This window comes from Lathyrus oleraceus, chromosome 1, assembly GCF_024323335.1.
Source record: "Lathyrus oleraceus cultivar Zhongwan6 chromosome 1, CAAS_Psat_ZW6_1.0, whole genome shotgun sequence".
In the NCBI taxonomy this organism is placed as follows: Eukaryota; Viridiplantae; Streptophyta; class Magnoliopsida; order Fabales; family Fabaceae; genus Lathyrus; species Lathyrus oleraceus.
Genome location: NC_066579.1, coordinates 176,506,975 through 176,520,188, shown reverse-complemented (window position 1 = coordinate 176,520,188; position 13,214 = coordinate 176,506,975). Strand labels below are relative to the sequence as shown.

Genomic DNA, 13,214 nt, shown 5'->3' with positions numbered 1-13,214 from the left:
GACTCAGTGGGTCCATCTCAATTTTTCCGTCTATACTTGTAGCAGTCTAATTACAACGGTTGTTTTCATTGTGGTCTTCAACTTTTTCAATGTATTGGATGTGAAAGGATTGATTTTATTTTTTTTTTAGAAAAAAAGTTTAGGTGAGTTGAACACCGGGGACTCATTAGGATCAGGGCATGCCTCAAGGTTCAGAGAGCGTTTGTAGAGATATTTACTGGTCATTCACTAAAGTAATTCTCACATCGACAATGAAAGTTAAACTCACGACTTCTCGGTGTATGACCCAACTAAATGAATTGATTTAGTCTCACATAAATATAATGTATATAGTATTCGTAAACTTTGAACAACCCTTACGTTATAAATCTGTTTTGTGAAATTAAATTAGATCCAAAATAAAATTTAAAAGCATTATCAACTAAGCTCTTACCATTAAATAAATCTTACTTATAATTGTCATTAATGATTTTTAATTATTAAATATAATAAACATTCAATTCCACTACCTCAACACTTTAACAAATATTATTGAATAATTTTCTTTAATAAATATAAATAGTTATATTTTAACATTTATTTTAAATAAACTTAATTTAGTAGAATCGACCAAGAATAAAGAAAAATTATCCTTTCATAGACTCCATTCTCTATCAACACTCAATAATATCATTCTACATTAAAAATACCTATTTAATTTGATGTAAAAGATGTAAAACACTTGCTATTATGGATGGTTTAAAAAATAGTACTCTTACTAATTTTTCAAAGACAAATATAACAATATATATTACTAAAAAATGAGTAAAATTACAAACATAAAATATTAACGGTACACCCAAGAAACAAGAGAAAATCGATATACAAATTTGGCCTACTTTCACCCCTCTCAGTGGATGAAACAAGAAGATCATATACAAATCACATCGAAAATCCTCATATCTTAGTAAGGATCACATGGAGTGGTTTGACCATGACAACTAGGGAGACAACTAAACAGACCAGGAGAACTTCCTCTTAAACAAACATGATACGTCTCCACCTGAAATCCCAAACCCACTCATTTCCAATCTAATACCCCATGCACCTAACTTCCCGAGCCTTCTGCACCAAAAAAAGGAACTAAATCTCAAAAGATACACTAGGCAGGCTCAAATTATTCCACATATCCAACAAAAAATGGGTTTACATGCCATTCCCTACAACCTTATTGACACTATTAGAAAACCAATCAATCGAGTCATTGATCATGGAGCCAAGAAGGGGAACATCTCTCCACCAATGAGAAGCTCTCATAAGACCCATTTTTCCAACCTCCAAGATGGTACCTAATAACCGATAAATCATACCTCACATCAATAATATCGTTCCACAGAGAAGGGTTATCCATTGGAAGCCTCCTATGCCACTTACCCAAAATTGCCAAGTTGACATGCCTCAAATCCTTGACCCGTAGACCACCATGCTTCTTCACCTTGCACACATTCTCCCACCTAACCTCAGTAACCTTCGTCCCTCATTTGGCACCTCCCTAGAGAAATAGCATCTGCAAGCCTAGTATATTTCTCCATATTGCGATCGACATCTTCATGAAACATAGAAATAAGTTTGAGATGGCATTAAAAATCAAGTTGAGAAGGACAACCCTTCCAACAAGGCTGGAAAACCTATTCCTAATCAAAGTCAATCTCTTAGTGAAAAGCATGACCAGAGGCTCCCAAGTCGCATGCCTCCCCAGATTTGCATCCACTAGAAGACCTAAGTACTTAATAGTGTCCACTTTGTAATGAAGAAAATTTTCTTCCATCTCTAAAACAAATCATCCACATTAATAACAAAAGGAAAACTCATGGAGAAAGTCACCCTTAAAACCTATGCAAAATCAAAGCTCCTAAAGATATACTTAATAGTTCAAAGATTTTGAATTGGTGCCTCACCTAAAATAGGCCCCCTTCAAACTTTTAGCTAAATTAATGACCTCATTCAGAGCCACTACCCAATTAACTCGTTGTCTTCCCTTAAGAAAGGTTGACTGCTCTGGAGAAATAATATCCATGATAACCCTAGTTAACCAAGCGGCCAATAATTTAGCCACCAACTTATATAGGGATCCTAGGAGGGTGATAAGCCTATAATCCTCCAATTCCAAATGTTAATCCACATTCGAGATGAGGCCCGCAAATAACAATGTCAAACTCTTAGGTAATACCCTCCTTGTTGATTATCAAAAAATGATCTAACATAATATACACCCTCCTCCTTAATTAACTCCCAAAAATTCTTATAAAATAAAAAATTGAACCCGTCAGGTCCCTGACTCTTATTACCCTCCATCCCAGCCACAACTGCATCCACTTCCATCGGAAAAAATCTAACGGAAAATGTAACATCCTTGCTTAACGAGAGAATTGAAAAGGTCAAATCATCCAAGGTAGACCTAATCAAAGTTCGGTTAAGAAGTGATCCTCAAAATACCTAGAAAGCTCCCAAAAACCTCAACCACCTTATCTAACCAACGATCCCCCACCCGAAGAGCTAGAATACTATTTCTATGTCTCCCCCACTTTACACAAGCATGAAAAACATGGTGTTAAGGTGCCCTTCCTTGAGCCACACTGGCGCATTGAACTAACATGGAATCATAACCAAAGAAACTCCCAAAGCTTTTGAGAGACCTTCATCCTCTCTTCCAGCTTAACCTATGAAAGAATGTTGGTCTCAACCTTAAGCTCCCAAGGCTCAAGCGTTTCCACATAACTCTAAATTTTAAAATTTTCATTTTTAAATGAACATTTATTCCAAATCTTAAGAGAGGATTTGTGAGGTTTCACTTTATCCCACAACATACACATTATCCACCTTGCCATAAATATAGACCCATAAGACTCCAAAACCACACCATCAAAATTTTCATTACCCAACCAAAAACTATTATTATGAAATGTCTCAGGACTTAGAGTTGGGAATCATACTTGAGCACAATAGAATAATGATCAAAGCCAAGACGAAACCAGTCGAAACCAAGACGCAATCCAACCTACCCATAGCCACCCCATTGGAGTGAAACCAAGTGAATCTCATTCCCAATAACAGGGTATCCACTGAACCCAAGATTTCGATAAACAAACCAAACTCAAGGGGCTCCACCAATCCCTAGCTTGGGAAGCCTCATCCAAACCCTTTCTCTCATGAGGCATATGAATGAAGTTAAAGTCACTAAAACACACCAAACACATCTTGAAAGCTCTCGCGAGCTAGGATTAGATGGGCACATCACTTTTTATCTGACAACACATATTTGCAGTGCACATTAACCACAAAACAAGGTTGTGAGTGAACTCCGGTTCCATACTAACTCCTAGATAACCGAGACTAGAAAATGAAAAAAAGACTCTTCCCTTTTCTACTACACCAAATAGAAAGCAATTCACAAGTACTATCAACAACTGGAGTAAAAGTCCAAACACAAAAGTATAATCTAGAGCGAGTGGCACAAAACCTCCTTAACTTCACCTTATTTTACCTCCTATACAACTAAAAAGTCTAAATGATGCTCCCTAATAAGATCTCTAATGATCCTTTTTAACTCGACCTCGTAACTCTTAACGTTGAAAGATCCTATAATCATTGAAAACTAATAGACTCCCTGCTAGCTTTAACCAAAACATCACCTCTTCCAAATGAATCAACCTTTTTACCTCAAAAGAATCCTCCCCATAAAAGAGAAATAAAAGAAAAATCCACCACTTTAGATCAGATCAAACAAGAATATAAAAAATATCCGAATGACCAATACTAAATCTAAACAAAGCACCTGAACCAAAATACAAAAAGTTCGAATGAATCACATGATGAGCATGATGATGCTCAGACTAAGAGGATCCCATAACATTCAAGCCAACTCTCCTTACAATCGGGACCAAAGAGGACACCATGAAAAAAAAAACACAGTAAAATAATTAATAGTTCAAAGTAATATAATAAATATTAATAGTTCTATTAAAACCACAACTAAAAATGAATTAAAGAAATAACATTAGTCTATAAATAATAGCACCAATTCAGTTTTTTTAAATTTTTTTCTTACATAAAGTCTATATCAGATTTTGGTTGATCATTGACATTTCTAAAATCCGAAATATCTTACTCTTTACCATCACAGCACGTTCGAAAATCTTTCATCTATAATTTCTCCTAACCTATTTACCAACCACCAAGATTAAAGTTATAAACACTTGATTTCTCCTAACCTATTTACCAACCACCAAGATTAAAGTTATAAACACTTAATAATTCAAAACTATCAACCAAATAATAATTATAAAGCTAGCTGCTAGTTTTTTTTATACTTAATTTACAATATAGAATATATGTATTATATATCCAGAACAAGTAAGAGTAATAAGGGAACATCATAGTGCATAATCTTATTTACATAATATATGCTAAAGCTAGATTATTAGATTCTTTGCAACTGTTTCCCATTAGACACTTCAAATGTTTCATGAACTTATGCATTTAATTGATGCTTCAATCAAAAACATCATAGTTGCCACCAACTGTTATGTGAGCTCTTGTTATAGGAACTCCTCTTACTGCGGAAATTGCTTCATTCAATTTTGTTGCATGCTGCACCACTTGCTTAATCCTCTGAAATCAAAATCATAGGTTTGTTGAAATACAATAATTCATAATCAATTCAACTTTAACATCAAATTTAGTCTAATATTTCAAAAAAACTTTGAAGAAATAGTAAAATTCTATCTTTGCTAAGTCAGCACTTTATTCTCTAGAACATAATTTTTGAATAAATTTTGCAGTCATGATCTGAGAAAACTAATCTTATATAATAAGATAATTAGCTATTACGACTGAGATTCAGTTTATATTATTTTGATTCATAAAAAAATATCATCAAAAGGATGTATACTTCATCGTGATATATACTAAATCATAATAAGATTCCATAATTTTAATCGTTTATAAGGTTTTATGGAATGAAATTAGTTATTAGCAAACCGATTGATGTGTTAAATTAATTATATGATTAACTTAATTATAAGAAAAGAAACATTTGAAAAACTAAGAAATTTACTAACCTTGTCATCAGCATAGATTTGGAACATAATCTTCTTGTCTTGTTGAAGTTTCTTCCTTTGTTGGCTTCCAAAATACACAACACAGATAGAAGCAGCAACAACACCAAAAGTACAAATAGCACCAACACCACTAAGACTCCATTTCCACAAACTAAAACCACTATTGTTCTCTTCTTCCCAACTTGAATCCTCTTTCTTACCAAACACATCTTTCTCAATAACCATTCTTGGTGAAGTAACAATCTCTTTGCTACTACTTGACTTTGGTGACTCAATTTTCATGTCAACAAATTCATTTTCCTTAATCTTAAAGAAAACTTGCGACACATTTTCTTCTTGATCATCTACAAAAGATTGATTCTTTGTTATGTCTTTCAACAAAACATCCTTTGATGTGTTACCAATTTTGAGTTCCAAGGGAATTTGTAAAGGCACAAGTTGGTTTTGTTTTCTTGGTGGTGATGGATACAAATATTCCATCTCAAAGTAGCCATCATCAGAGACTGATTCCCATTCATCAAGATCCATCTCCAAGAGAGTGAATTTTGAATCTAAAAGAGTAATTTGAAGCTAGGATAGGATAATAAATGGAAGAAAAAAAAGAATAAATATAAGTTGGAAATTAAAATATTAGGTGATTTTATTGAATTAATTATAGATGGATGTGGCTTTCTTGGAATTTCGTTATGACTTGAAAGAACAAGCTACCATTAATTAAGGCCATGAGTGAGCTACATGACATAGTTTTGAGTGCTTATCTATATTGAAGATGACAAAACTAGAAATGGCCCATATGGTCCCACCAAGGAAAATGGCCTCTTATGATAGGACTCAAAGATATTATATTCCAATTTTCTAGTAGGTTGTTTATTTTTAATTGTAAATATTACTACATGGGTGGTTTGTCATGGTTAATTTTTTATATAACTTGGCTTTTATTATGAAATATTATGTGTGTAAGGTGAAATTGCATTTGGGTATCGTTTTTTACCTACAGGTATAAAAGTTTGATAACCCATAATAGATAAGTAGTGTCTAAAGCTTTTGAATTGTTAGGGTGTTGAGAAATAGTTTATGTGAGGTGAAAAGTTAGTGTATCTGACTATTTTTATATGTTATCGGTTGTCTCCCTCAATGAAATGATATAATATATATATATATATATATATATATATATATATATATATATATATATATAATATATATATATATATATATAATATATATATATATATTATATATATATATATATATATATATATATATATATATATATAATATATATATATATATATATATATATATATATATAATATATATATATATATATATATAATATATATATATTATATATATATATATATATATATATATATATATATATATATATATAATTTATGAATCTAAATTGAGTCTTCTTATAATTTAGCAACCACTTCAAATATAAGTGGTAGATTCCTCGAAATTTAGGAGGTATGGTTAAGTCTCATGACCTCGTATATAATGTCTGTTGATCGAATATATGTTCTATGGACAATCACACATTATGGACGGGAAAACTGGAGATTCGGGCTACATATCTAGACAAGGGGCGCTCGAACCAAAAAAGGGTGCACTAGAACTAATGCAATGGAGATTAACAAAAGATGAATCCAAAACGTGTTCCATTCACCCCACCCCCAAGATATCTCTAAATTATCCCACCCCCAAGATATCTCTAAATTATACCACTACACAATCCCTCAAGCACATGGGCTTATAGAGGCCAAAGTGTTTTAACCCCTAACTCATCTTTCAACCTTCGTGAAGAGCCTTGTCGAGTCTCTCAAGCGATACTTGATTGAGTTCCTTAGGCGGGATTTCAATTACGAGGCATTACCTTGTGCGTGGTTGGGCTTAAGGAATTCTCTCAGGTGTTAGTGATGCAACCGACGCGTCAGCTATGTGAATTCAAACACCAACCACTGAAAGAAATTGAATGTTTGTCAGCTAAAAGAGATTGAAGTTCCAATCAGGAAAATCATGTGTTGCATTAAATACAATTGATGATGAATTTCTTTAGGAAGCCAATTTTTCCTCACTTCTTGCACGTGTGTCAGATATAGGGGATTTTTCCCTTCCTTGTAATTGTTATGATACTCATATGGGGATAGGTTTCCCATACAACTAATTTTTCCCTTATAAAAACCATAAGTTTTCCTCTTCTAACCTTTTTCTGCTCAATTATTTTCCAAACAGTCAAGAGTCCGTTCGAGTGTAAAGTGTGTCTTCCAAGCCTTTGAATATAGATACAAGTATGTTTTCCACATGTCATTGGCTTCTCTCTGGGATGCCCATAACAGACAATCACACTTTTGATATTATAGTTTGTGATCCAGTGATCTTTGTTAATAACATTCATATTTTCCTGGATCTTATTAAGAGTCAATGGGAAAAGGTGATAAATGTGTTAAAGTGTGGGACTTTGTATACTTGTATTTTTAATGAGGAACTAATAGCAACTTTGAGGCAAAAAAGCAGGCTCTCTAGCATGGGATACGAGGGGGATGTGATCCTATAACCATGTTCTAAAGATGAGAGATACAACATGGCCATCATAGATGGAATCTCTTCGGATGATCTTACCCACTTTGAGCAGAAAGTGATTCAGGAATTGTTTGTCTTCCAGTTCATGTGCTCATGGACCTTGATTTCCTTGGATCTAGGAGATTATAGCATGATAGGTGATTTTCTAGGAGAGTTTTTTACTGGATAACCTTTTTGTTTGATATATTTCCTTGAATATTTTCCTAAGTTCTTTTCTCTATATCATTTGCCAGAGGAAAAAATAAACATAACATTTAGTTGAGAGAAAGGAACGCTTGGCAAAAAGGGAGGTTGAAAGTTGACCAGTCCTTCCCTACCACCCATCCGATCAGGATTCAAGGGACACCTAAAAGTGCACTGATCAGAAAAATAGCAAGTGTACTATTTTTCCTGTTATAGTAATAAAGGGGAAATTCCCCGAATGTCGATCTCAAGGATTGCAAGTTAATATTGAGTTCAATTCATCGTTCAATTAAACAAAAATTATAATTGTGGTTGTTAATTCAAAATTATAAAAAATAAAGGCAAAATAAAATAATAATGAAAAATAAGGGTTTGCAAGGTAAGAGGAACAATGCCAGGGAAGGTGTATTATTTATCCCTGCAACAACTCTGAGTCACTATTGCATCAACAAATATCAATTATTACTAGTTCTCAAGGGTATTTTCTCCCAAATCCTTGCTGAGAAAACCTTTAATCATTCTACCCTAATTTCTATGTCCTTAGGCAATTAGGGTGAAGTTAAGCTTTATTATATCAAGAATGCTCTGATTCATACAGGATATCCCTAGTCCTAGGTGGTATCTACTGTAGAGTAATCTAATGAAAACCTTATCAATGGCGGTCCAGCCTTATTGATAACCATACAACAATCTCGATTGATCCGAAAGAGAAAGCATTAAACACATCAAAATATTACCGTAAAAACAATATTATAAATGCAATCGTAAACTCATAGTCATTACAATTCTAAATCAGGGACACCCCCTAGCATTGGGGGGTTTAGCTACCCATATTGTTCAAAACAAGTTCAAGAATAAAAATACACATTACATGTAATTGGATGACTTGGATCTTCAATCGCTTCCGCTCATGAAAACCTTCTGTTCTCCAAATTCTTTAATCTTTGTAATCCTTGATCGTCTGACAATTTTGTGTTCGCCTCCTTCCAAGATCCCCTTTTCTATTATAGAAACTCTCGAAATATAAAGAAAATCCCTTGGCAGAAGGTGGAAATCTCCAAAACGTCCATGCAACTTAAGCACGGTGAAAAAGCCTGAAAAATAGAAAATTAGCATTTTGGGCTGACACTGGTCGTGTTAGGTTGACACTGGCTGTGTCAGCTGACACGGGCGGTGTCAGTTGACACGAGCGATCGTGTCAGACCACTGTCTTCGGCATTACTTATTCTTTCTTGGCCTTCCTCCTGATACGGCCCGTGTCAGGTCACACGGGTGGCCATGTCAGGCCTTCTGAACTGTGAAATCTTCTTGTTTTCGACCACCATAACTTTCCACTTTCTCGCATTGAGTCTGTTGGATCTTCTCCGTGGACCTGGAGGGTATAAACACAAAAACCAAAGCGTAAAATCACGAAAACACAATAAAACTAACAATTAATAACATTTCTTAAATAACTTATGGGAATGAGAATTAACTTCAAAGGAAAACCATAATGCGTACACAATGTCTCAAAATCCTTGGTTTCTTGTCGGATAAGCACCAAAAACATAGTGAAAATGATGACCGATCACAACCCCAAACTTAACTCATTGCTTGTCCCAAGTAATGTCCTATACAACAAAGTGTCACTTTCCAAAATTTGTATTCTTAGCATGATACTGTTGAGATCTTTCGCCAACACCTTCACTCTCCCTTTTATACTTCCTGCTTTTCCTAATGAGTTTTCTTCCGCACTTTCTCATTGAGGTACCGCTTCACCTGTCAGCTTATATCACACTCTCACGAAGTCTCTCGGGGTTAAAGTGTTTTCACTCCCAATTTAGAATATGCAATATCAACTCATAAGTTTGAATAGTTTCTCCTTTCATAGCAACTACACACAACACACACTTTTTGAGGTATTTCGGGTTGTAACGGGGCTTGAGTTATGGTGTGGTAAATACAAACAAAAGGAAAAACAAGTGGTTTTGGGTTCAAAGTCAATCTTAATATTCTTTTCACTGTGTTTTATTCTTTTCTTTTTCAATTTCTCAGTTTTTCTTTAATATTCTTTTTTATTTTATTTTTTTCAACTGAGTGATCTTTCTTCGGTGAGTGCTTCTTTCGAACCATCGACTACATTTCATTTTCTCAATTTTTTATGGTCGTTTTTCTTCTTATTTTTTTTCCGTACTCACCTTGGTTTTTGATACTTATGGAGTTTACCCCAAACTTAGAATTTAACACAGCTTAGTGGCATCACATTGACTCCGAACAGGGTAAGGAAGTGTTTTTGGCCATTGGTTACATTTATGTGGTTAGACAAACAAAGGGTACAGGCTCAAATGGGGTTAACAAAGGATAACATTAACGGGATGACTAGAAAGGCTCAGGGATATAATCAAACAACGTGCCTCAGTGTATGTATACATGCAGTGAAATTCCCAGAGAACCTATGCAGAGTCAGAGTGATAAAGACATACCTGAATATCGCTCATGATGACAAATGTGTTTGGCTTTTTATGCACTCACCATGTTAGGTAAAGCTTGACAACATCCACAATACTTCGAGTATGATGCGACTTCTTACTCAACTCGGAATACACAAGGAGCCTACGTTAGTTGAGCTTTAGAAGTTGTGTCCGATCTTTTCTTCAGCAATATCAACTTTCTGGGAAGATCCTTCACAACAAGCAACCGTAAATGGAGTGATCCTTTCATCCACTACCACTCATGGTCATAACCTAATCCAACAGTACACCAAGACCCTGAAATACATGCAACACATGATACCTGATATTAAAAATAAACCAAATGTGAAATGGTAAAAATTGGGACCTAATCAAATAAAACATAAAACAAAACAAAAATAAAAGCAAACAGCATAGTAAACCCTCCCCCACACTTGAACTAAACATTGGCCTCAATATTTTAGAACAAGATAGAAGGAGGGTGACTCATAGTTCCATACTGAGGGGGATGGGGTGGAAAGTGCGATATGCGCATACGAAAAACAAATTTTCCCAACAAATTTCAAATCTGCAGGCCTGACACGGGTCATGCTAGGTTGTTGTTCGGCTCATTTTCCAACTTTTTCCATGTGAGTACCTTCGCCCTTTTATGCAAGGCACTGTGTACACCTAAAATAACAAGCAAACACAAACTATATATAGAAATGACAATGTGTGGTTTGCCTCGCACGAAGCGCTTTGTTTAACGTTGCATGGCTCAACGATTCATTTTCCCTTGTTATTGAGGGATTTCAACTATAGTTTCTTTTTCTAAATCTGAGTGATCAGAGGGAACTTCTTCTTTGGAATCCAATCTAGCGTTTTTGTGTCTCCGGTAAAGGGTTCATTCGATTTCTGCGTCAAAAAGAAATCCTATTGAGGGCTCTCCTCGCATACACAAATTAGTGAATGAAAATATATAAATGACAGAAAAATAATTTTATTCCAGAGAAACAAAATTTTAATTGAACTTTAAATTAAACTCTATATTTGGCAGTCCCCGACAACGGCGCAAAAAACTTGATCAGAAAAATAGCAAGTGTACTATTTTGCCTGTTATAGTAATAAAGGGGAAATTCCCCGAATGTCGATCTCAAGGACTGCAAGTTAATATTGAGTTCAATTCATCGTTCAATTAAACAAAAATTATAATTGGGGTTTTTAAATTCAAAATTATAAAAAATAAAGGCAAAAGAAAATAATAATGAAAAATAAGGGTTTGTAAGGTAAGAGGAACAATGTCAGGGAAGGTGTATGATTTATCCCTGCAACAACTCTGAGTCACTATTACATCAACAAATATCAATTACTACCAGTTCTCAAGGGTATTTTCTCCCAAGTCCTTGGTGAGAAAACCTTTAATCATTCTAGCCTAATTTCTATGTCCATAGGCAATTAGGGTGAAGTTAAGTTTTATTATATCAAGAATGCTCTGATTCATAAAGGGTATCCCTAGTCCTAGGTGATATATACTGCAGAGTAATCTAATGAAAACCTTATCAATGGTGGTCCAGCCTTATTGATAACCATACAACAATCTCGATTGTTCCGAAAGAGAAAGCATTAAACACATCAAAAGATTACCATAAAAACAATATTATAAATGCAATTGTAAACTCATAGTCATTACAATTCTAAATTAGGGACACCCCCTAGCATTGGGGGGTTTAGCTACCCATATTATTCAAAATAAATTCAAGAATAAAAATACACATTACAAGTAATTGGATAACTTGGATCTTCAATCGCTTCTTCTCATGAAACCTTTCGTTCTCCAAATTCCTTGATCTCTGTAATCCTTGATCGGCTGACAATTTTGTGTTCGCCTCCTTCCAAGGTCCCCCTTTTCTATTGTAGAAACTCTCCTAATATAGTGAAAATCCCTTGGTAGAAGGTGGAAATGTCTAAAACGTCTCTGTAACTTAAGCCCGGTGAAAAAGCCCGAAAACTGGAAAATTAGCGTTTTAGAATGACACTGGCCGTGTCAGGATGACACTGGCCATGTCAGGCTGACACTGGCAGTGTCAGGTTGACACGGGCCATGTCAGCTGACACCGGCGGACGTGTCAGATCATTGTCTTGTGCATTACTTTTTCTCTCTTGGCCTTCCTCCCGACACGGCCCGTGTCAAGTGACACGGACGGCCATGTCAGGCCTCATGAACTATGAAATCTTCTTTTTTTCGACCACCAGAACTTTCCAATTTCTAGCATTGAGTCCGTTGGATCTTCTCCGTGGACCTGGAGGGTATAAACATGAAAACCAAAACGTAAAATCACGAAAATACAAAATAAAACTGTCAATTAATAACATTGCTTAAATAAATTACGGGAATGAGAATTAACTTTAAAGGTACCATAATGCGTACACAGTGTCCCAAAATCCTTGGTTTCTTGTCGGATAAGCATCCAAACATAGTGAAAATGGTGACCGATCACGCACGAAGGATTGATTTATCTTTGATGAACCTCCCACCAAGATTCTCAAGTAAGGGGAAGGTTCTTCTTAAGCCCCTAGGGGAAGACAGTTAATAAGAACTATGGATGCTAGAGATGGAGACGAGATCATGAAATTGGGGATGGTTCTCATCCTTTTTCTTCCCCCTAGAGGGGCGCTTTATTTAATTCCATCAAGTTTACTGAGATCTGCCTCCCCTTACCTAAGGATTTCACCTCAGATTAATAAAAGCTTCATAATATCTTGTTTGAGGAGTTGTCCAATGTGACAGAGACACACTTGTTAAGGATTCTCCTGATCAGGCGGGTTCAACGGAAGAAGCACATCAAACCTATTGAGGACCCGAAGTCCAAATTCGCCAAGGATCTAGAGATCATCTTTCAACATCAAGACACAGTAA

General features: G+C 35.1%; 1 protein-coding gene across 1 annotated transcript; it reads right to left on the bottom strand.

The window, feature by feature from the left end:
- Positions 1-4,315: 4,315 nt before the first annotated feature.
- Positions 4,316-5,831, bottom strand: LOC127125900 (uncharacterized). Its single transcript, XM_051054758.1, has 2 exons — positions 5,100-5,831; positions 4,316-4,650 (listed from the first exon to the last, which is right to left on the bottom strand). Exons 1-2 carry the CDS (start codon positions 5,625-5,627, stop codon positions 4,531-4,533), a joined length of 648 nt encoding a protein of 215 aa, XP_050910715.1. The 5' UTR covers positions 5,628-5,831; the 3' UTR covers positions 4,316-4,530.
- Positions 5,832-13,214: the final 7,383 nt, after the last annotated feature.

Excerpts from the sequence above, each read along its gene's own strand:
- LOC127125900 (XM_051054758.1), bottom strand. The coding sequence starts at position 5,627 with ATGGATCTTGATGAATGGGAATCAGTCTCTGATGATGGCTACTTTGAG. Across the intron at positions 4,651-5,099 it reads AAATCTATGCTGATGACAAG|AGGATTAAGCAAGTGGTGCA; the intron begins GTTAGTAAATTT and ends TTTTGATTTCAG.